This window comes from Emydura macquarii, unplaced genomic scaffold (genome assembly GCF_026122565.2).
Source record: "Emydura macquarii macquarii isolate MOO-44397 ecotype Brisbane River unplaced genomic scaffold, CSIRO-AGI_Emac_v2 contig_968, whole genome shotgun sequence".
Lineage (NCBI taxonomy): Eukaryota > Metazoa > Chordata > Testudines > Chelidae > Emydura > Emydura macquarii.
In genome coordinates, this window is record NW_027131105.1 from 3014634 (window position 1) to 3039443 (window position 24810).

The 24810-nt window shown below is 40.8% G+C and overlaps 1 protein-coding gene across 6 annotated transcripts in view; it reads left to right on the top strand.

Moving 5' to 3' along the window:
• The window catches only part of FBLN2 (fibulin 2), a 184659-nt gene that overhangs the window by 61611 nt on the left and 98238 nt on the right, over positions 1–24810 (top strand). For 5 of the 6 annotated variants that reach the window (XM_067543807.1, XM_067543808.1, XM_067543809.1 and 2 more), the window contains exon 2: positions 20984–22447. In XM_067543807.1, coding sequence (XP_067399908.1) covers positions 21061–22447 — 1387 coding nt within the window. In that variant the 5' untranslated portion in view covers positions 20984–21060. Of the gene's footprint in view, positions 1–20967; positions 22448–24810 lie in introns of those variants that run through there. The other variant, XM_067543806.1, reaches the window with a different exon arrangement.

Below are 24810 nucleotides of genomic sequence, written 5' to 3' on the forward strand. Positions count from 1 at the left end.
ACTGCAGCTGGGAGCATGCTTCCCAGTCTGGGCAAAGAGAGATGCTTGAGCTAGCTCGTGAAAAATAGCAGTGTGGTGGTTGCAGGATGGGTGAATGACATGAGCTAGTCACCCAAGCGGTCTGGAAAGGCTTGTGTTGTGACAGCCACACTGCTATTTTTAGCATACTAGCGTGAGCTGAGCTAACCCAAATCTGTCCACCTGGGCTGGGAGGCATGCTCCCCACTGGAGTTTAGCTATACCTGAAGACTGTTAGGCTTCTAAACCCCATTGAAATGTGAGTTCCTAACTCCCTTTTGCTTTTAAAATCCTAAATATTTGAGGGAAAAGATGGAACAAAAGTCATTTCAGAAAAACAACAATCCGTTTCATTGAGTGCTGATCTAGTAGACGACCAACACTTCTTGGGTGGTTGAGGGCACTGGGTTTGGGGTTCGTGCCTCAAATGACATGTATGTACAATGGCACAGCTTTGTGTGTGGCATAGTCACCACAGTATTTTCCTTAAACCTGTAACCTGCTGTGAATCCAGAGCCAGAGTCTATTATAAACACGTCTCTGTCCACAGTTTGGTCCATTGTATCATCCTCTCTGTACTTGGATTATTTAAGATTGCAGTGACAAAACTCTTGTCTTAATTAGTTCTTTTTTTTTTTAGATACATTTGTGGAAAGAATTTGTTCCATGTTCATTTAAAGTTTTGAAAATATTGTCGTCGTCTCTCTCCCCCCCCCCCCCCCCCCCCCAGAGCATTGTGCCAACGGATTTGAACCTGTGACTGTGCTATGCAAGTGTGAAAAATCTTTAGGGGTGGGGGGAGGGAACCAGAAACTGCGGCTCAGCAGCAGACAGGTTCTGCACAGGAATGTTTGTTTCCGCTGGCAGGTCTTAGGAGAATCTATGGGCAGGCAAATCTTGCCTCTTTTATAGTGAAAATTCTAGGGAAACTGCATAGCTGAAAAGGCAGGGGGGTGGGGTGGGGCACAGAATTTAACTGTAATGACTTGGAGTGGCATTTCTAAGTCATTATGGAAGATGCAGTTTAGCCATAATCACTCAGGTTTATTTCTTTTGATATCTGACTCTTTCCCATCCAGCTGTTTTTTAACTCTTTGGATAAATAGGGCCATTTCTCTCTCCAGGGACTCCTCTGCACATCTTTTATTTCTCTACTATTCATTTATTTCCGCTATTATCTAGTTCAGTGTCACTCTGTAGAATGTGTATGGAGGCATTGTATATTAGCTCATTCTCCTTTTCTTATATTAATTATTTATTTTTCTCTTGCTAAATTTTTTGTATGTTTATAATTTTCTTTCACTGAAAATAGAAGGAAAGCTTCCTCCTTTCAAAGGGAAAAACACTGGCAAAAAGTTGAATCTTTTTTATGGACCCTACATTCACTAGTCCATACCATGCCTGGAGTATTGTTAATTTTAATGAAAATCAGACTTAATTTACTATATGGTTTATTCACTCAACAAAAGCCAAAAAAAAAAAGTTTGTTTAATTATTATTCATTGTTCAGCTACATATATTCCTCCATAAACTAAAATATTTATTGAAATGATCTTTTTCATTTGGTGTGTATGTGGCTTTGAAGTATCTAAGTATTATGGCAAGATCTAAGATTCTGGCTCTGTACCATCATAGCACCAGCATCTGTATTTGACCTAGTATAAAAAGGGAAATTTTTATTACATTTTTTTTCCAAAAAATTCAATAAAACCCAGCTATTTTTATTTGGTTTATTTTAGGTGTGTGAAGGAATTGACCTATTCCGTGCAATATTGGGAAGCTCAGGCACAATAGCATTATGCTAGTGTGTAAGAACCAGAAAGTGAAAGTAAATGGTAAAATTAAGGGGGGAAAAAAGGGTGGGGGGAGAATCAAGTTTAATTGTAAAAGGCAGAAAGTAAATAGGGAACCATATAGTACACAGAGAACAGTAAAAGAAGGGTCTAATTCTGACTTTTGATGACCTTGGTGTTGTGAGCAGTTTTTCAATTTTTTAAAAAAGTAAATGGTTATCTTAACACTGCCTTTTTGATTATGAATTTTAAGTTTGTTACAAACTTGGGGTCAGATCTGAGGACTCTTACTACTTGGCATAAGACTCTGATTCAGGAAAGTATCCCCATTCAGGACAACCCTTAGGCATATGTTTAAGTTAATGGGACTTAAGTATGTGCTTAAAATTAAGCAGGTACTGTGTGTTGTTCTGTCTAGGGAAGCATATAAGCTCATGATATATCTTGATTTTAATAAGGCTTTTGGCACACTTCCACATGACATGCTCATAAGCAAACTAAGGAAATGTGGTCTAGAGGAAATTACTGTAAAGTGGGTGTGACAGAATAAACCCATATGTTCACTTCCTAGACATGATTGTAATAATTTTGTACAAGACATGTCTTGTAGGGTATCATTTGAAAACTCATAATTTGCTGGTTACTATCATCCTGATAAAACATGTGGTGACTTTGTATGTAAAATTATAAGAGTTCCCTATACAATGTTATTAACACATGTTCCACACCCTACAGCCCTGTTCAAACAGAAGTTGGCAAACAGGTATGTCTAAAACAAAGGTAAATGTTATCTTTGCATTAATTTACGGCTTCAGTACAATTAATTTGCATTGAAGCAGTAAACAGAGTCATCAAGCAGGAAAGGGAAGACAAAGGAAGTTCAAACAGGTAAAAAAAACCAACAGGGAATATCCTTCCACATATTCTCCTCTTTTCCTGGGTCTCAACTGGAAATGTTTTTCAAGAGGGGGACTGAAACTATAAAAAAGAGGGACAAACACACAAAGGCACCCCCCTCTCTCTCCCTGCCTATTGCATTCATTGCACCTGAAGAGAAAATGGAAGCAACTGTTGGAATTTTAGAAACGGGTCCCGACTGACAGAGTTTGGTCAGTAGGATTACTGAAAGCATGTGGTGAGAAAACTTTGCTTGAATCTGATACAGTTTGTTAAATTAGGCATTAGTAAACTTTTTATCTTTATTTTTCCCGTAACCATTTCTGACTTTCATGCATTATTTGTACTTAGGGTGACCAGATGTCCCTATTTTATAAGGACAGTCCAATATTCAGGGCTTTTTCTTATATAGGTGCCTATTACCTCCCATCCCCTGTACTGATTTTTCACACTTGCTATCTGGTAACCCTACTTACACTAAGTTAAAATTGATCTCTTTGTAGTTAATAAACTTGTTTTACTATTTTATCTAATTCAGTATCTTTAAATTGAAGTGTCTGAATAATCATTTGAGATGATAATATGGCATATTATTCCCATTAAGGACTAACAGACTTAAAATATTTTGTTCTGTCCAGGAGAGGGCTGGGCAGTACAGGACATACATTTCTGGGGGAAACCTGGGACTGAGGATGTGTTGGGGTCACCCAAGGCTGGTGAGCACCAGAGTGTAACCCAAGTGTGGCTGGCAGGCTGCAGTCACACCCAGGCACTCAGGGTGTGGCTTGCATGCTGGAAGGCTGTTTGTGAGTGATCCGTGTGGTAGCTCCTTGAGTAAGGCATTGCAGGGCACCCAGAGTTGCAGGGCAGGGGTGACACAGTTGTTCATTAGTCTGGATTCTGCCCTCGTATGTCACAGTGGGTGCACAACTGCTTGAAAGACCATACTCAAAATGTAGTTTTCAGTGGTTCACTGTCCAACTGGAGGAATGTATTTTGTGAGTTTCCACAGGTGTCTGTCCTAAGTCCAGTACTAGTCCAGTATTTTCATTAATAAATTGGATAACGGAGTTTAGAGTATGCTTATGACACTTGCAGGTGACACCAAGCTGGGAGGGGTTGCAAGCATTTTGGAGGACAAGATTAGAATTCAAAATCTTGTTTATTTCTGACCAATTCTCCAGTTTGTTAAGATGAAATTCAGTAAAGACAAGTGCAAAGTACTACAGTAAGAAAGGAAAAAATCAAACGCACAACTACAAACTGGGGAATAGCTGGCTAGGCAGTAGTACTGCTAATGAGGATCTGGGGGTGTGGTGGATCGCAAACTGAATGGGAGCCAACAAAATTATGCACTTACAAAAAAGCTAATATCAGTCTGGAGTGTTTTAAGAGGAGTGTCACATATAAGACACTGGAGGTAACTGTCCCTCTATACTTGGCATCGTTGAGACCTCAGCTGGAGTTCTGTGTCCAGTTTTGGGCCCTACACTTTAAGAAAGATGTGGACAAATTAGAGAAGTCCAGAAGAGCAACAAAAGTGATAAAAGATTTAGAAACCTGACCTGTGAGGAAAGGTTAAATAATGAGAGTATGTTTAGTCTTGAGAAAAGAAGATTGAGGAGGAATCTGATTATCATAGCCCTTAACGTATTTAAAAACTGTTATAAAAAGGATGGTGAATAATTGCACTGCATGCCGGCTAAAGGTAGGACAAGAAGTAATCAGCTTAATGTGCAGTAAGGGAGATTTAGGGTAGATATTAGGAGACTTTTCTAATTAGAAGGGTAATTCAACTTTGGAATAGGCTTCCGGGGCGGTTGTGAAATCCCCATCATTGGAGGTTTCTAAGAATAAGGTTGACAGACGTCTGTCAAGGATGGTCTAAGTATACTTGGTCCTGTCTCAGCACAGGGGGATGATCTAGATGATCTCTTGAGTCCCTTCCAGCCCTATGTTTCTATAATTCTATGTACTTGCTGCTCTGGCCTTAATTCACCAACGTACTTAACCACATGCCTAATTTTAAGCATGTGAATAGTCCCATTGAAGTCAATCGGTCCATTTACACATGCTAATAGCTGTTCATGGGATCTGACTCCGTTTTGTCAATGTGGGTCATTTGTACTTGTTAACAGAATTTTGCTTTTAAAAATTACTCATAGACTCTGTCAGAAGGGACCAATATGATCATCTTGTTTGATCTCCTGCACAACGCAGGCCACAGAACATCACCCACCCACTTACTCCTGTAATAAACCTCTAAGCTATGACTAAGTTAAAGTCCTCAAATCATGGTTTAAAGATTTTAAGGCACATAGAATCCACCAGCAAGTGAGCTGTGCCCCATGCTACAGAAGAAGGCGAAAACCCCAAGAGCCTTTGCCAATCTGCTCTGGGGGAAAATTCCTTCCCGACCCCAAATATGGTGATCAGTTAAACCCCAAGCATGTGGGCAAGATTCACCAGCCAGATGTTTGTTTGTTTGTTCATGCAGGATTATAAATTACATTGTTTATGTAAAAGACCACAACACCTTCATATGGTAATGAGAAAATATAATATCTAATGTACAAAGAAAACGAGCCTCAATCTTCTAACATCATTCTGGCTTGTAGGGTAAACATGGTACAACCACAAGCTCATTATAAACCTAGAAGTCACATGCAGGCATCCAAGGGCAGAATTTGTTCATAAATATTTAAGCATAGAACAAACTGTACAATAGACAGGAAAAGACACTGTCCTTGTCCTGAGGAATTAATCATCCAAATTAAGGATACATCCCAGACATTTTGGGTCTTGTCCAAAACCCACTGAGGTCAGTGGAAAGAGTCCAGGAGCCAGGGTTCTGTGAATGTGAGAAGATGAAGAAGTCATAAATGGCAGTGGTCTTTTCGTAGCTGGAGCAAACATTCCCGAGGGAGTAGAAGAAATGGAGGAGGGACAGATGTGCATCAGAGGATCTAGTGGAACAAAGATGGTGACAAAGTAGAGTGTGGGAGGTGGAAAGGGTGGGATGAAGGGAGAACTGGACCTGGGACATATGTCACTGGAGACAGGGAGAGTAGTGTGTGCATATGGTTTATGGATTTGTGGGTGTGGGAGACTGAGAAGGGAAGGGAGAGAGGAAAAGACGTGGTGGGAACAGAAGGGGAAGATTCAAGGGAATAAGAGATGGTGCAAGAGGATGAAGGAGCAGACTATGATGCAGAGAAAAGATGTGGTGAGAGCCATGGGTGGTTAATGGCTGCCTATGATTAGTAATGGTGATTCAGTAGAGAACTTCGTGATTTGGGCAGTGCAGTAGGAGAGAGCAGCAGGAATGGTGCAAGCAGATAATGATACAGTTGAGAAAGTGAATGGCCAATAATACAAAATGTACAGTACATTGAGTAACCAAAATCCAAGCCATACAGAGGATATTGAGTTCTGGGGGGGGGGGGGGGATGGCTGCTTACCTCAGACTCTAATCTTTTGAGAGAAAGTTAATTAGGATGTAAGTAGTAGCTTGAAAGTTACAGGCGTACAGTATTTTCACCTGAAGATGTCAAAGCACTTCACAAAGATCAGTGGCCAAGATTTTCAAACCTGACTAGAAACTTTGGGTGCCACAATTGTGGGTGAGTAATTTGAGACATTTTAAAGAGTCCTGGTTTTCAGAGAGCAGGTGCTCAGTGGTCTCTGAAAATAAAGGGCCTCTTAAAGCATTTCAAATCAAATAACTTGAAGATTGTTGCCACTAAGGATTAGTTCCTCCACCTCTAAAATGGGGCTATTGAGACCCAGAGAGGTAAGGGCCCAGATCCTCAAAGGTATCTAGGGAATTAACACCAATTGATGAAAATGGGAGTTAGGCAGATAAATTCCTTTTGAAGATCTGTGCCTAGATGACTTGCCTGTCTTTACCCAACTGATCTACAACACAGCAGGAAATAGAAAACCTGTCTCTCAGCCCCGGCTCAATTCAGTAGGCCAAGAACAATTTGATTTCCATCCTAGAAAGTCATGCAGCAACTCGTCAACTTCTCTCTGACAGCTTTTTACAATCTCTTCAGTTCACTGAAAAAGAAACACCACATAGAAGATGGGGGGAGAGGGGGGAAAACTGTGAGAGAAACTTCTAGTAGCTACATCTGGCAATATTGTTGTTTGTGAATGATGGAAATTTAGATGAAATAGCAAGGCATGCATCTTTTCACATTTCTGTATCCAGCAAACAAAATTAATTCTATTATCTTTTACGGAAAGCTTGTGTAGGAGCACTCTGATTGATGGATTACATCTGCAGTTGCAGACTGATTAAGGGGATGATAGATGCATGCTTCAGTTACTGGGATTTCACTTTTCATTCATGAAGAAAACTGAAGATTTCTTTCCAGCGCATTTTATTTTTGCAGTAGAACTTTTCAAAGCGCTCCACAAATGCTAACCTTTGATTTCCATTTGTTTAACTTCAGTGGTAATTAACATTTCTTAGAGAACATTCTAACCAAATGTTCTAGTTTTGTCCTCCATTAAAATAATAATTATTGCTTTTAGTTAAAATATGTTAATTAGTATTTATAATAACCTTGGGAGAATTATTGTCAGCAGTCTGAGACAAGGAGCAAGTTGTTTGGGAGCAATCAGAGACTCACAGAAGACTGGGATGTTACAACCATAATTTGTAATTCACATAATACTTCCCGAGAGACCTATTTCATCTGCTGTGAGTAATACTTAGTCTTCAGTCCGTTGTGTGCTTGTGTTTTTTGGGGGGGAGGAGGGAAGGAGTGTGCGTGGGAATATTAAAATAATTCCCTCCCCGCCAGTATAGCAAACATATTTGGAGCAAAGAGACAACAAACTGACACCTAGATTAAGGAGGTCATAGATGCTAGATGGCCAGGCTGGATCATGAGGAAGGGGTGGATGTCAGGACTATAGCCTATCTTGCCCTTTCCTGGTCTGATGTGGATACCCGTGTAGTTTTTGAGGACAGAGCTGGGGATGCAAGAGAGTGGAGCAGGGGGAGGAGTCTCTGCAACTCCATCTCCTGTGTGGTGGTCAGATTTCCATGCGGAAAGCCAGAGATTGTACAGTTTGGGAGCTGTGTAAACTCCATCTAGATCCCATTCAGGGTTGCTCTGTGTGGTCATAGGGAACAGCCCAAGTCAAAGGGAAAGCAGCTTCTTAAGAATCTACACTGCCAATGCCTTCTCATTTCTTGCTGAAGGGAGTCCCCTTTCCACACACAACCCAGATTTGAGTGGGGTAGGAGAAGGCTCTGCCTGCAAAATCTACATCTGCTTGCTCCATCCCACTAGAGGCAAGATCGTGCAGAAAAATTGCGCAAAATGCTCTTCTCCTCTGATCCCCCTCCTGTGTGCTTTTCTGAGAGAGGGCAATCTGGCCAGGGTGGTGTCTCCTCCATAATGCCAGCTACTTTTTTCTCCTTCCCATGCAGGAAAAGCCTGTATTTAAATTAGATCACAAAAACCAATCCAGATTACTTCCAGGATCAAGAGTACCCCAAATCCTCAGAAAATTGCAGTAAGTCTTTTTTTTTTTTTTTTTTTGAAACCTGTGGAAAAAACCTGCCCTAGTATGTTGTGTAGAGCCATGAATATCCAGAAAATGAAAACTGTTTAAAAACCCATGTAAATAAAGGAAAGACCACAATTGTAATGGTTGAGAAGAGAATGCTAGCCCAAACCAGGAAGTGGAGGTGAAGAAAGTTGCAAGGCTGGATGGAGAGAGGCTTTGGAAAATTGAACAATTTTGTATGCTATTGCAAATTTGTTCGTGATAAAACGCAGAGCTAAAAGTTAAAATACCGTTTATATTGGCATCTAACTTGTATGAGGCAATCTAATAGAGACCCCTGCAAAACTGCAGCAATCTCTGAAATCTGCATCTGAAAACTTGGAAACATGCCTTATACCAAATGGAAAGACGGAATAAAGAAACAAGTGGAGCAAGTAGTACAAAGAGTAAAACATCAAGAATAAGGAATAAAGCATCAAGTGGAGCAAGGAGCAGAGGAAGAAAGAAATGAGGCATTTAAAATAAGGAAGAAAAACCTGTGAAATCCTGTGCCCAATCCATTCTCTGAATGCCTGATGCTTGCTGTAGGTCTTAAAAACATGTCTTTTAGAGGACTATCTTCATGGCCGCCTTCAGTGATGTGATGTGATCAGCTCCCAGGTTACCTGTGCTTTTTCCAGGTTCTATTGTGTTTCCCATCACGTGCACTTGAAGTTACCACTGCTCTAAGAAGCATTAACGTGCGATAGTATTTATCCCGGATTGTCTGGATTGTTCCCAGGGTATCCTCTGATGCCAGGCTCATGGTTGCTGACTCTTTCCTCACCTTGCTTCTGCCCCATACCACATCAGTATGCAGTGCTCGTATCATGCACTTTTGTCTAAGTGTGGTGATTCTCCTGATCAGATCAAGCTGCCCTTGACTGTGGTTCTGATTTTGATACCTTTATTCATGCTGAATAGTAACTCACTCAATGTATGATCCCACTGAAGTTCTCATTCTTTCATTCTCTTCAGTGGAAGTTGTCTTGAGTGAAAATGAAGACCTAATTATCCTTTCATGGGGTATTGCTCCTTACAGAGATTTCCTTGAATTCTCCCCTAAGGGACAGGATCCATGCAGCTCCTTGAGAGCATGACTCTCTCAGAAGACTTCATACGAGGGCCTTGCTGGATTGCAGCTCCCTATCCCTCATAACCAACGTTTGAAGGGGAAAGATTCCCCACTATGGGAAGGAAAGCAGCACAAATTACTGTGAACTCTGTTGAGTAACTGACACGGTCTGTCTCAAGAGACAGAATCCAGCAAAGATCTGACAGCCTACCTACTCCCAACTCCACAGAGCTGTTTTAGGGGAAAGGAGATAAGATTATGGAGCTGGCTTCCTCTTCTTCAACTGTTCTCTCAGCCAAGCCGAAGGCATAGACTCCCCTCTGCTTATGGAACTAAGAAGCTCACAATCTAGTCTGATATTTGTAAGTGTGACATATTGCCATGCCCACGCTTTGGCGCTATACATACAGACGTTTTGGTCCTGGGTATAGCATTCTTAACTCTTAACCAGGCCCATTCTAACAGCTGAGAGTAAAAGGTGGTATTTTCTCAGCTATGTATAGTAGAGTACAACTGAAGAAAGAAATCAGTTTGCTGCTACAGTAACAGTTGGTTCTTGAAAGCAGCATTTAGTCTCTGGAGAACTAGGTTTGAATCCTGTTGAGAAAGAGTTTGATCTTAGATCCTAATGGGTGTTTGCTATATTACAAAACCACCATGCAATATGGAGGAAAAACGTTTGTGGTTGGCAGTCTATTCCCAGGAGAACCCGAGATTGTAGTTCTTAGGCATATGTGTTGCAGATCAGCATAAAGGTACATTGACAGAGTTCTGTGTGCCAGCTCTGTTTACTGCAATCTATCTGTCTCTGTCTCTCTCTCTCTCTCGAGTATGGAAAGTCAGGGAGAAAACCAAAACAAGAAAGAGATTGATGTGGATAAAATAAAATGTATTGTGCAGTTAACATTTTACAATGTATTGCAATGGAAATTTAACATTAATCATGAAAACGACAATGTCTAGACAAGTTTGACTGATTTACCTCTATAAATATTAGACTATAGTAGCAAGATTTATTTTGACACAAATGACTCATCAATCTTTAGGCATCCATTGTCAGAATGAAACCAAATCCTGAGAGTTACTTTGTGGATCTAATGTTAATAGAACATACAAGACTCCTGATTCTACCTTGAAGATGAGATGAGCCAAGAAAGAGACCTACTACATGAATTGACTTTGAAGCATTTTTGCCTGGGAGGGGTAAAGCTATGATAACGCTTGTAGCTATATCGCTTCAGTCTTTACCCAGCTGGTACAGTTGTTAATAATGTTGAAAGACTTCCTATATAATCTATGGGGCAGGAGACCCCAGAATTCTGCTGAACAGCCATCTACAGTATTTTCCCCTTGCACTTCGTTTTTATTTTATTGAGGGAAAATAAACTGTTCCAACAGGAGTGCCCAATATAGCCAGAAAGTAACTGGACAGGTTTCCAGCTTATGCTAATATTCAGTTTTAAAACAAGTTTCCTAGTGAATAGAGAAGATCTGCATCACAGATCCTTACATGCTTAGGGCTTTTAGGTTCAAAATGCCTTAGGAGTACTGTACCGTTGCAATTTTAAATGCTTTCAGCTGAGTGTTTTGCATAGAGTGAGTTTTAATTAGCACTGTAGTAATTTAATTTAATTCCTAGAGGGTGAAACCTCTCACAATTTGCATGCCGCAGTCCATAAGATCACGTCTGTTTTTTCTCTTAAACTTCTGATGGAGACAATGAATAGAAACCCTTTGTGTGCATGCTGAAGGATGAGAGACAGAAGGAGACAAAGACTTGGATGTACAGTATCAGAGGATGATAGGAGATTGAGAGGGGAGCAATGGATGAGGACCACAAAGGACTTTAGAAGTGCAAAATCCCAAAACACTTTCTACGTGAACAGGGATACAAGCCGCAATATCCTGGACAAACTGAATAACTTAATTTTGCCTACTGAAAAATCTTCCTATATGGTCCTGTCCTCCTGCCATTCTTTCTCAGGCAAAACTCTTGAAAATTTGGCCCAGAATTTCCTGAGTGATCTAACCTATTTGCATTTTTGTACTACATTCCTCACAGTGCTATGTGAGTACCATTTTGATTGCAAACACACCAATAGGCATGGTATTGAATTAATGTTGCGTGCTTGTTATGTCATCTGTGTAATAAGTGTTGCCAAATTTGCACTGCCTACATATTTTACAATATTCTGCACATGTGTTTGTGGAGTCTGAGTCCGTGTGGTGAGGAGCTTCTCTCTTGCATTATATGTGCACTGTGAAAGCACTGTAGTTCTGTTTGCTTGTGGAAACTGTATTGTGACTTGTGAACACAGAGAAGTTAGTGTTGGCTGCTTCTTGTTTCATTTGTTTTTATTTCTTCGAGATTTTTGAGTGTTGTGGAATTAGACGGGGCTTTTAGGCGCAAACACAGCGGTCTTAAACTTTGTGAATTGGATCATCTCTTTCCTATAAATAAACCCTTTTTTTAATTTCAAGGATGAATAATGAAGCAGATTTCCTATATAACAGAGCTGACTAAATACCTGGTCAGGCTATATGCAGTTATGTACCAGGATATGATGTACACAGAGGGTTGTATTAGGGATGCATTTGTGGGAGTCTGAATCTTGATCATCTTGTAAGGCACCTTGTGTTTCATTGGTTTTGTAAAGCACAAAGGCCCCATTTCAGAAAGGCATGTGTTTTAGTGCTGTCCTGAACCAGGGATGTTTTCCTGAGTCCAGGCTCATGTGCTTTTATGTTACTATGAGGAAAATCCAGCCCCCCTCCTCCCCAACTGTATACTTGTAGAAGTTTCAATGGCAGTGGAATTGCTGTGGTTCAGCTGCACCCACTGGTCCCCCAACAGCTCCTTCCCTGAGTCACAAATCACTCTGTGATGCTGGGCTATTGGGAGTTTCCATCTGCACTGGGTGGGTTAACTTTCCTTCCCCCATCCCCTCCCACATGTCCACTCTCATTTGTAGGTCTTTTTTTGTGCAGCTGCCCATCATCCCATTCAGTCCTTTTTGGATTTGCTGTGCTGGGGATTTCCCACAACCTCCCAGTGGCAGGTGAATTTCTCCATATGTGAGGCAAATACGTGTTATCTTAATTTGGGTTGAGTTAGTTGCAGAGAGGTGTGAAACATTACCCCTGAGTTGTGGCACACAAGCCCCCTGATCTGCCTCCTCTCCCCCCCCCCCCCCCCCGGCTCATTCCCCCTCCCCCATAAAACAACAAACCTCTCCAGTGGTATATTTGGGACTGAGCTGCTTTTAACTTCAGCACTGTGAATTCTGCTTCCCAAGCTGCACTTCCTGGAGGAGCATCGCAGCGCAGTTTAGCAGTTGGTTGATTAGTTGCAATACTTAGCTACAGGTTTCCAAAAACCTGATTTGAGGGGCCCACATTCCTCTGAAATACTTTGGCCCACAGCTGGTTGACAGGCAAATAGTAATGCTGATCTTACTGCCTATTCCTCTGACCATCTCAAAGCACTTTTAAAAACATGAATTAAGCATCGTAGCATCCATACAAGGTGGGTAAATAATTACATTAGAGGGGGTGTTGTCTGATGGGTTCTTTCTTGGAATCTGCTCTCATTTCTGCCTTGCACATCTTGCACCTTAACTTACACGCCCACACACACTCTTTTAATGTCTCCATGGACCTAAGTTATGTCTACACTTCAATCAGGAGGTGAGACTTCAGCATGTGTGGACTTACTCAGGTACTAATAGCAGTCCAGCCATGGCACACGGGCCCTGCCTGCCCAGGACCCTGGGTACATATTGCTGCAGCGTCAGTGCTATTGTTACTCAAGCTAGTTAGTCAGAGCTAGCTTGGGTACGTCTACACATGCTGCAGTCACACCTCCTGATTGCAGGTATCCTTATTCAAAGCTCCAATGTTCTTCCTGTCTGGGTTACCTGCAGCATTGTTAGGCCCAATGCATTCACAAATTGTAACTCAGGCCCCCCAAAATGTGACTGTAAGTGGCTTAAAAATGAGATTTTTGCCTGGTTTTTTTTTTTTGTTTTTTTTTTTAAAGGCATTGCAATTGTAATTTCTGAGCCATTAGGTTTCAGCTGGGTCACAATTTCAAGCTTTTCTCTGCAACTAGAAACCTATTCATTTTTTAAAAGGAAGTGGAGATTCTCCCCCAATGACATGCCTCCAGGAGATGTGATATTTGGCGTTATTCTCAAAGCCCCAAGACTTGCAATAAACTCCAGAAAGTTGATGACTGTGTAGTTGCTAAGTCCATGGCACTTTCAATAAGAGACCGGACGAAGCTACAAAGTTTGGATCCAGGCTCATGTTGGGGTTTTACATCTTCCCCTACGTTCACGGTTCAGGCCCACCTCGTTTCAGTGGTTCCAGAAGGAAAGGGCCAGTGTTATCTATACTGTATATTACATAAGAGAACTAAAACATTTCTCCTGCCATTCATTCATGTTCTGAGTAAAACTTTAGTGACACCTGTTGTGAGATGGGGTGGAGTAGCCACGAATTCTCTCTTGCAGCTTTTGGGGAGATCACAAATTTCTGGCCTGTGAGGGTGTGAAAATAAGAACTAATCCATTAGCTGACACCCTCTGCTCTGCAGTAACTAGGTTCAAGATTCTTTCCTCCTCCCTCCCACCCCCCAATAAAAAAAAAATCTTTCTCCAACAGTTTTTTCAACTTCTCTTTCATTTAAGAGGTAGTATTCTTAGAACCATCTTTCTCTCCCTGTTTTCTCCTGCCATTTGCAATGCTGACAGCAGTTGAAGCCAACAAGTAAGGGGTATAGAAGTATATAGCATATGAAAATGCATTTAGACTTCTTATATAGAGTGTGCTTTCCAGATTAATGCACCTTTTTGAATGCTCTTCAAAAAGATTTTATATCATGTTTGGATGCTTTGTTTATTCACAGACTATGTAAACCATGGGCCGCAGCAGTACAAGTTTTCATATGCTGCTCAGTCAACACAGCACATGAGGGAAGGACAATTATTTCCAAACCTGCCATAGATAATAGATCATTGCATAAATTCCTGTAGGATGAAAAGGGCTGTCTGCCAATTAAACACCTCTTAAATCCTCAAAGTAGAGTTTAAGTGGGAATTAAGGAAAGCATAAACTTAATGCTGGCCCCCTGCATAAGGGTGAATTTCACCGTGAGTGCATGTATATCGTACACTTTTTTTATACTGTATCTAGACACTGGCTATCCATCTTTCCAATAAAAACATTTTAAAGCAAGCCCTTAACCCTGCAGCACCTTATACAGATGAGTAATCCCTTTGTGTGTGGTAGGAATGGACCTCCTGTCCTTTCTGGGCACCTGAAATAAACTGGCTGACTCAGGGTTACAGCTAGAGCAGATTTAACAATTTTTTACAACATTTTCATTTTTGTTATATTATCAAAATGAGACATTTTGGCCTTTTTGAAATGAAACACTTTTAGAATATTTAATTTAATGAAAAATTCTGAGATGTTGACTGTCCTGATTCAGGATGAAACATTTTGAAATCTCAGATTTTCCCACATGATCGAAATTTTGAGTTTTGACCAGCTATAGTTATAGTTTCTGATGCATCCTGACATTATCTGTGAACATCCTATCTTGGATATGTGTCCATCTCATTGGCTAACTGAAAAAGCTCTTATGTCCTCCTCTCCAATATCTTGCTCATATATCCCATGTGCATACTTGCCTCTTTTTTTTTTTTTTTTTTTTTTCTTTTCCACTAGAATTACAGAGAATGTCTTTATTCTTCCTTAGCTATGAATTTCTGAGGGGAAAACAATGTTACCAGTATGAATAACATTCTCCTGCCAAAAGAAATGTTTTCTTTAAGATTGATTTTAAAATAATGGAAATTAATCTAAGCTCTTCTTTTAGTGCTCAAATTGGTATTATATTTGCATGTCATTTTAAAATCACAGACTTCATGAATAGTCAATTGTTTTAGTTGGGAGGGTTGGGGATTCTACTAGAGAAATTATACCCCTGCTACTCACGTGAGCTCATTCTTTTTTGCAAAAATAGCCACCTTTGGAATATTCTTCCTGTAGTCATTGCCTTTGTTATGGGGCTAGGTTTTTTTAAATGGGCAATTTAATCCATTGGGGTTTCATTCCCCACTCTCAGTGAAGTTACACCAGATTGACACTGGTCTGAGTCAATGGAGTTACTCCAGATTCTCACCAGGCCCTTGGTGCCCACATTAACTGGGATCTCCTCCTTTCACGTGATACACTGTGGGCATTAGCATTCTGTTCTGCCTTTTGCAATTCCATTGAAGGCAATGCAGCTGCATGGAATAAAAATCAGTGCAAACTTTGGATCTGTACATTTAAGAAATTCCACATGAGATGTATTTAAACAACCAAAACCAAGCTTTCTGGGTCATGAAGAAGTATACAAGCCTGTGGGTGAGATTTGGGTGGTTTTGCTGGAGAGTTATGTGAAGCTCAAATACAGCCATTGAAGGGATTTTCGTTCATATGTGGGGTTTAATTTGTTGGGACCTCCCAACCAAACTCTGAGCAGCAAAAGTCAATGAAGTTAATAAGACTCAGTGAAAGACAATGTCAGAGATGGATGGGCCTGTTTCTCACTTACACGAAGGCCCCTCTCTAGTGCCCTGGCAGCATAAAGGGGCATTTAAGTGAGTATAAATATAATCACAGTTGTTGAGCTTAAATTATTGAAGTCATAAAGCAGTTGTAAAAATTCTGAAAGTCTCACCCCCGCTGAGATGATGCAACTTCTCCAGTGGATCATGACACCCTTCTTCTACAATCAGGGTGACCAGTTAGAAAGTGTGAAAAATCAGGGTGGGGGGCAGGGTAATAAGCACCCTATATAGGACAAAGCTCTGAATATCAGAACTGTCCCTATAAAATCAGGACATCCGGTCACCCTATCTACAATCACAGCATGAGATGCACTTAAACTAGTTGTCTCCACAACACAGTTTGTCTCCAGGAAGGGTTGAGTTCCTAAAGCAGTTATATACAAACATTGGAGTATACAGGATATGCACCCTTTATTTGGAACAAGTATAAGACACATTTTCCCAGCTAAACAAAAAAGACATGACTCTGTGTTTCATTCAGTGCTTGGTTCTCCTCCCCTTCCCTCCCACGGAAGTGGAGACTTATCTGGTAGGCACTCCACAGAAATTCATTGGTGGTGGGGGAAAACCGACAGTTAGTCAACAAAGAGAAAATATAAAGAGGATTTAGCAGCTTAAAAGAGTGAAATGAGATACTTCATTTGAAAATATTCTCTCCAGAAAGACACAGGTGCTGGAACTAGGGCCGCACCCCCTTGCTTGAAGTGGTTTCCATCATATACAGGGTTTACAATTTGGTTCAATGACTCTCAGCACCCCCACTATAAAAATTGTTCCAGTCCCCCTGCAGAGCTATTGAAGAGAGAGACTGGGCCTGGGTGACTGGGAAGATAATGTGGTTGCTGACAAACAGAGGATTTGTAAGGGGCAGATAAACTTGGCTTTAACCAGCTTGATATGAGTGTGCTGGATCAGAGATGTGAAAGTGACTAGAAGGGGAGAGTCCGCGTGATCATCGACAAAATGCTGTGATTAGATAAGAGTTAAGAGGTTGGACTCGAGATAAGGTGTAAATGGAGAAAAAAAGTAGGGACAGAACTCGGAGGGACTCAACAGAAGGGGAAAGGGAATCATTAATGGGAAGGGAAACTGAACTATCCTCTGAAGTGGTTGTAGAGTGAGGAAGAGAACCAAGAAAGCACTAAAACCAGGCGAGACCAAGGCAAAAGAGAGAACAGCTGGGTCACAGACAGCAAAGGGGACAGAAGACCCTCTTAGGCTGAAATGGGACTGCAGAGATTCCAGGTGAGGTGAAAGGAGATTAAGGCCTGGTCTACGCTTACATTCAAATTCGGCAGCAGTCAATGGGAGTTATACAAGCTATGCAGAGTAGTTTGCATAACTCCTGTCAACTTCATAACTCCTCTTCTACGCGACGTCTTCACTGACGGCTCAATCAATCCAGACAGATCAATCTGACAGCAGCAAATTTGCTGCCATCAGTGAAGACCATAGGCGTGCACAGCACATTTCATTAGGGTGTGCACATTTTCATGAGGGTGTCCAAATAATCAGGGGTCAAACTCAACTCCGCGGGCAACATTTGAATTACCTGCCGGCGGAGTTCTCGCAACGTACTAGTCTCCACCGAGAAATGACAGTATTTCAGCAGCAGATTGCAGCGTCTTCCCATCCGCCGCAAGTTCGCGCAGTTCCACCAGAAACCGTGCGTCCTCCACACTTTCGGTGGCACCATTCAACAGACTGAGATGGCGCCACGGGCAACATAAAAAAGGTTCGTGGCCCGGATACAAAAGGTATCTATGATAACCCTCCATTCGTGCCTATGGTGAAGACGTACCCTAAGTGAAAGAGTGGAGAATAGACAGAAAGGGGAAGTTGACGGAGACAAGAGGAAGCAAGAGGTTTTATTTTCAGGGAAACTGGAATGTACAAAGCTATAGAAAGGAGCCAAGTCAGAGAAGATGACAGTGCAGGAAGGGATAGCGAATCAGAATTTCCTAGAGCCTAGAGTTAATGCACCACTAAAGGATTTATTGGGCATGCTGAATATAAAGCACAGCTAGCTTTGTGCTACTCACCTAAGAAAACAATCTTTGTGGCCTCTCATTGGAAGGTCAAGTTATGCCTGAAAAGCGAACCTGCTCATGTGCAACATTTGAGAGGAAGGAAACAATGGACAGCATATGGCGAACATTATACTGCACTGGCAGATTTCACCATGTGATATTCACTGAGCTATCCAGCTCCATTTGTCGTGTTTAATATTTAGAGCTGTTGCACCATCATAAGTGGTTGCTACACAAGTATCATTAGTCATTTTAATATAAAAGTGAAAATATATAAGCGCAATACATCTTCTAATGCGCCCTGAAGGATCCTTTATTATAGAAGCCAGGAGGTGAATTTTAGTGCTGTTAAAGGGGTCAGACAGACGGCCTTAATAAGTAAAGTGTTTCACTGCTCCAAAAGACAGGTGACTGCAACGTGCCTCTCTTGACACTGCTCTCACCAATCTGCTTCAATCCTTGGCGAGACCAGCTGTAGGATTTAGAGCTTGATTGCTTTACTAAGATTATCAACAGAAGTGCTAGTTAGTACTTATTGGTTTTTATTGGGTTTGGAGGGAATAAGGAATGTAGGATGCTTCCCCCATACCCTCCAAAGGGAACTGGAAAGGGACACTGTTCCAGTGGGAAGTGAAAATTCCAATTTCATATAGCGCAGGGTAGATGGTAACAACTCTGGTCAATACACCTGTGCTGGTTTTCAAACTGATAACCTAGAGGTGAGAGGCTCTCTTATTAATCCCTCTGACTCATCATCCTTACTTCAGTGTGATAGGACATCACATGCTCACATTGGTACCAATATGCCATTGCATGATTTGCCTTCTCTGGACGAAGAAACATTTTAACATAGAAATCCTATCATCTGACTCTCAACTGCCCCAAAGTTCAGCAGTGTGCTTGAGACCATCTGTAAAGTTAACTTTACTTTGAGGAGGGGAAAATGGACCATTAGTGGAGTGTGTATATTTGCCTTCAGCAGAAAATGTGACCTGATGACTTAAATGTATGGAAGTGTTATAACTAGGATATTCCAGTGTAAGAATCTGATAACGAGGTCCTGTCCTTAAAGCCTCTCAGTAGTTGCTTATCTTTAATTCTTCTTCCATGTATTACTCCATAGCCTATGTCAGATAATCAATTACAAGCTTTTATTATCCAGAAAAGCTGCTGAAAGAGCATAGCAGGCTTTATATGTAAACAACAGAATGGTTAAATCTTATGAACCCAGTCTGAATTCATTCAGGAACCGCGTAGTGAATACTCTACTACTTATTCCTATGTGTCCAAGGTTGAAAGTGGTTCTCAGTAAATGGCTCTCATAACACAAGGATACACTTTCTATTGTATTTTTATTTTTCACTGCATCACAATAACATCCTTTGTACCATTACTGAATTCATATCATAATACTCGAGTCTTTTTCACTAATTTGACTCCCAATTATTATCATATTAATGAGTAATGTAGTCTAGCAATTCAAATTATAATACAGAACCATGGAAAACTCTGATTATAGTAAAAGGCTCATATCTTATCAGGACAGGCACGCTTTTCCCACATTTTGGCCAATTTCAAGAAATGCCTCTGAGCTGGCTTGTTGAAAACCCATTGTAAGAGGGAGAAGTAATCTTTTGAAGGACTACTTTTGGCAGAATTTCTGTTTTCTACTTGGTTTATTGTTCCTGGTGATGCTGTGAGTGAAAACCTTTCCCCCACTGGACATCTTTTAAAATAGAATTAGTGGTTCCAAATTTTTATATCTCAAACTGAGAGCAGATTTATTCTGCATTATGTACCTTTCCATGTTAACCATAAACAATTTGTGTGTTTGTGATATGTCAGCAGTTGATTTGCTTCAACTTTTAAATTAATCATTCTGTAGCATATGGTGTGTCGAAATTATTTAAAATTTCCAATATGCACACATTTATTTGCCTAGTCGCTAATAGGTATTAATGTCTCAAATTCAAATGCTTTTACATGCTGATTACTCTAGAATGTTTGGTTTTAAAGTCACACGAGTCCAGATCCTCAAAGGTTTTTCAGTACCTAACTCCCATTGATTTCAATGGGAGTTAGATGCCTAAAAACCATTGAGGGTCTGAGCCCAAGCCACTTTGGTGCAGTCACAAGTAAACTACATCGCTATAGCAGATCCTTAGCGGATGTAAATTGCCATAGAATCAATGAATTCAGTGGAGGATGGAAATTTACACCAGTAGAGGATCTGCTTTTGAGTCCTAAGCTTTCAGTGGAGCTATGTCAATTTACATCAGCTGAGGATCTGGCCCCTAATGTGATTGGTGGAAGAGGGGTTCATGTATGCACCACTGATAGTGTGATGTTTAAACACATTACTGCGGTGACATAAGACAAGTTTTATGTCTTGAGTTTACAATCATTACAGAGGCAAAAATATTATTGTCAGCAAAACGTCATTGTTTTTAATTAATGGGGGGAAGAAACCTCACATTGAGTTTACATATACAGGGACAAATCCAAAAGTTCCTAGTCAGGCAAAGCTTTGTCTGAGTTACATCTCCAGGATTTGATCCTTGGCAATTAAAACATAAAGGTTCAATATTTGAAACTTACTTTTTTGCAGATAATAAGCAAATACACAGTTCTAGCTTTGCAAATGTATCTTGCCTTTGTTTAGCCAGAAGGAATGAGTAACGAAGTCCACTGAAGTATAAAGGGCTTTTTTTTTTTTTTTTAAACTTTACTATACGTTTTTTATGAATAGATGGGCGGGGGGAAAAAAAACAGTCTTGGATTTTTCTTAGAGAGAGAGAGCGCGAAAGGAAAAACATGCAACTTGAAGCCTAGTGCCTGCGATCCTTGGAAGACATTATGATTAATTTTATACTTGGGTTTCCAGATGTTGGATTTTATCCCAACTTTTAAGGATTTCTAATGTTTAACAGGATATGTGCTGAGTATAGCCTTTAACAGAGTTTTCTTTCATAAACCTAGGATCTAGGAGAAAAGGAGAATTCAGGAAAATATTGCAGCCTGGTTGCTGAACCGACAGTTCTTCCAGAAAAAATAGGATGAGCAAAGCTGGATTGTTGCCTTATTTGTTTAGAAAGACTATGGATAGGCACAGAGTCTCTCATTTGAGCTGTTTGTATGCTGTCCTTTTGGTGCTCGTTTGGACTGGTATCTCACATGCCCAGAAGGATTGTACAGGAGTGGAGTGCCAGCAACTGGAAAACTGTATCGAAGAGGTGCTTGAGCCTGGTGAATGCTGTGCTTCTTGTTTGCAGCATGGTTGCACTTGTGAAGGCTATCAGTACTATGACTGTGTCAACGTGGGATTTATGAATGGCAAAGTCCCCGAAGGGCAATCTTACTTTGTGGACTTTGGAAGCACTGAATGCTCATGTCCCAAGGGAGGAGGCAAGATCAGCTGCCAGTTTATGCCTTGCCCTGAGTTGCCCCCAAACTGTATTGATGTTGTGCTACCAGCTGATGGCTGCCCTCAGTGTGGAAGAATAGGCTGCCTCCATGAAGGTCAGAAGTATGTGGCAGGCCACACATTCCATATGCCTCAGTGTAAGGTTTGCCATTGCCCAAACTCTGGAGGTGAACTGATGTGCTACCAGCTCCCAGACTGTGGTCCGTCCACATTAAATCCTCAGAGCCCTACGGATACTGAAGAGAATGAACCGGAGAGGCACTATGATGATCCGTACAGCTATGACCAGGAGGCATCAGAAGGAGACACCACTCAGGTGGAGCCTCCTAAAAAACACAGGAACTCTGCAGCCCATACAGAACAAGGCAGCCTTGGCCAAGAAAAAAAGGAGGATTATGTGTACCATGCAATCAGCAATACTTCCCCACCATTGACTCAGCCTGTTACACACACTGAGGAAGCTGCGGTTGCAGTCAGTACACACACTCCTACTGCCCGCCCTGAAATTAGCAGTGCAATGGAAAAAGAAGAGGAAAAGAGAGGCCTAAGCACCACAATGGCACCCACGGTTCAGATTCTGAGTGAAAGAATAACAGTGACCAGCAGTGCTCCCAAGGAGCAAACAACTACTACAATAGAGACACTCACACACATGGTCGAATCGGAGAGGAAATCAAAGGGGAAACAAGGGGAGAAAGAGAGAAATGAGCAAGAAAGAAACGCTCACCCTAAACCAAAAAAACACATGAGAAAAGACTATAAAGAACAAGGGGGCAGTATATCTCCAGCTCTGAAAGAGACAAATGTAACTGTGTCACATGGTCACAGACCTTCCCATGAAAAGCAAGGAGGAAATACTTTCCCTAAGGTCAAATTTAGTCCAACAACATCACTTCCCATTGCTCTGAAAGAAGACCATAGTAAGGCACCCCAAAAGCAGTCGCAGACGCTTTATCATTACCAACCTAAAGAAGACGGAGACCCCAATTCTATACATGCTGCTTCCAGGTTACCAGAAGGTAAGGCCTCCTTTTATTTACAGCATAGATGTTTTGTTGACAATGATATTGTGAATTATTATATAAAAATAGCCCAGAAACATTATTCTGTCCTTCTCACTGATATACACGTGCATGAAATTAAGTACATCTCCAATCTTCTTAAAGAAACAATCATGTTTACCTATTCTGCCAAATTAGACAGGTAACGTTCTGCTGTTGTCTGCCTTACTTTAATTTCGCAGAGACTGTGGACGATGTTCTCTGGTGTTTCAATTGCATTTCAGATCAGGTATTATTCAAATACAATTCTTTCCCTTCCCCCCACTCATTACTGATGTTGAAATGATTTGCTATGCAGAGAAGGAGTCAGACATAACTGGTTATTTGCCTGATTTGACTATCCATGTAAACAAAATCTTAGCTTTGACTATACTGATAAAAATCAATTTTTCTAGTATTCCTAGCAAACAAAGCAAGTATTATAGAAATATTTACAGTAGTTTCTGTATGTGATGCTAAATTTTTAAATGTTGTCTAAACCTATTAATGCAAGAACTTCATAAATGCTTAGAATATATTGCCAAGGACTAGTAGGAAGCAAAAGAAATACTGCATCTTTCTTTCTGTTTTTGGGTGAGAAGTTTATGGAGTTTTTGATCAGGGCTGGCAAGAGCACGTATTTTCTCTTTGCCTGTGGGTTCCTTTTGACATCTGTAATAAACGTTAATTATAAGCTTTATGCAGTGCTCATTACAGTAATGAATGCAGACTCCACTGCTGCAAATCAATAAGAATGCATCTCACATTCCTGATTCATTTTTCATCAAATCAAATGTAACATTTTTTTTCATGATGTGGCACCAAATATTCTCATGATGGTTTTTAATGTTCTATTTCTTTGTTTCCTGAAAAATATCTGCAGTGGATGTAGAGAATACTGATTAATCTAGGCCATAGTTTTCTTCACATGTCATCCAGGTAACATATGCTGAACCACCTGTTCTCACTCTGATAAAAGGGGAATGGAGATCAGATCTAGATCTTGGGTTGAAAGTCATATTATGGCCCTTTTCCAAAATAAACTATATACACGATACGCGATTGGACATGGTAGCCTCTCCCTTTCCTGTCAATCTGAGAACCTAAGTACTGGCATTTTTCCTTTGTTTTTATTGCAAATGCTGACTTAATCAGAGTGGGACCTTGTGTTTTCAAACTTAGAATAATATCCTGAACAACAGCAGAAGGCCAAAGGTCTTGTTCTGTATAAAAATGTATACAGTGGGTTAAGTAAACATAACACCTACAGAAGTGAATGCTTAGCACAAAGCAGCAGGGTCATATCCAAATTTTTAAAGGCACATCATTAACTTCTGACACTTTAAAAAGTGATTTTGAAAGTCATTTCCGGTACTGAACCTGAGTCCACTTCCCAGTGCTTTGAATTTACAGTCACATTGTCTTTTTCTTTAATTTTTCTGAAAGATCAGCACCCACTGGGGAAACTGGCTGATCATACAGGGAAAACGTGAAACTGACTGTACAAGAAATACTGACCACTGTGCAAATTAAAGGTTGGGGAAGTGGAGGACAAAGTGGAGAAAGAAAAAGCATTACTTACTTGTTAGTTTGGGATGAACTATGTAAGTCACTATCAGGCAGTATAGCCATCCAAAAATTCATGCCAGTAAAACCTACACACTCCACCACACTGTCGTGTTCTTTCAATAATGTTTATCAGTATACTACTATGTTTTCCCTTCCTCTCTGTGTTCCTGCTGACACATCCTAGATATTATGGGTCTGATTCCCACTGTTCTTCCACCATGTGTAGCCAGGAGGTACACCTGTGTAAAGTGGTGTAACACGCTACCAGATCTGAATGGTAGCCTCTTTGAATAGGTGTAAATGATCATATAAGATGCAAGGCCATCAGAAATCAAACTTACTGTTCAAAGATTTCTAGTAAAGAACAGGGGACATAATCTCAATGCCCGCTCAAGTTTATTTGACAGCTTAGTGTCATACTTCTGTGCACAGCTACAGGGTCTGGCTTTAAAACCCAGCCACTGTATTTCTTCCATCTCACTCAAAGGAGCTGTAATGGATTGATGACTTTAGTATTAGGGTTATGCTTTATACTTGGATCTGAATACAAATGCCTCATTTTTATGCTCCTGAATGAACATTGGAGCCATTTGGTATTTTATTCCTAGTACAAATTCTTTCTGAGGAAAACCTGAATGTGCATCGTATTAATAAAATGTCATCTGTCATCAAAGTTACTTGGTGCCTAAGCCTGCTGGTTCTTTCAGGCTCGAACTAATGCTTCAGTAACAAGCCTTGCTCCCCCGACGAGATCATGTTTTGCCAACGCCAGG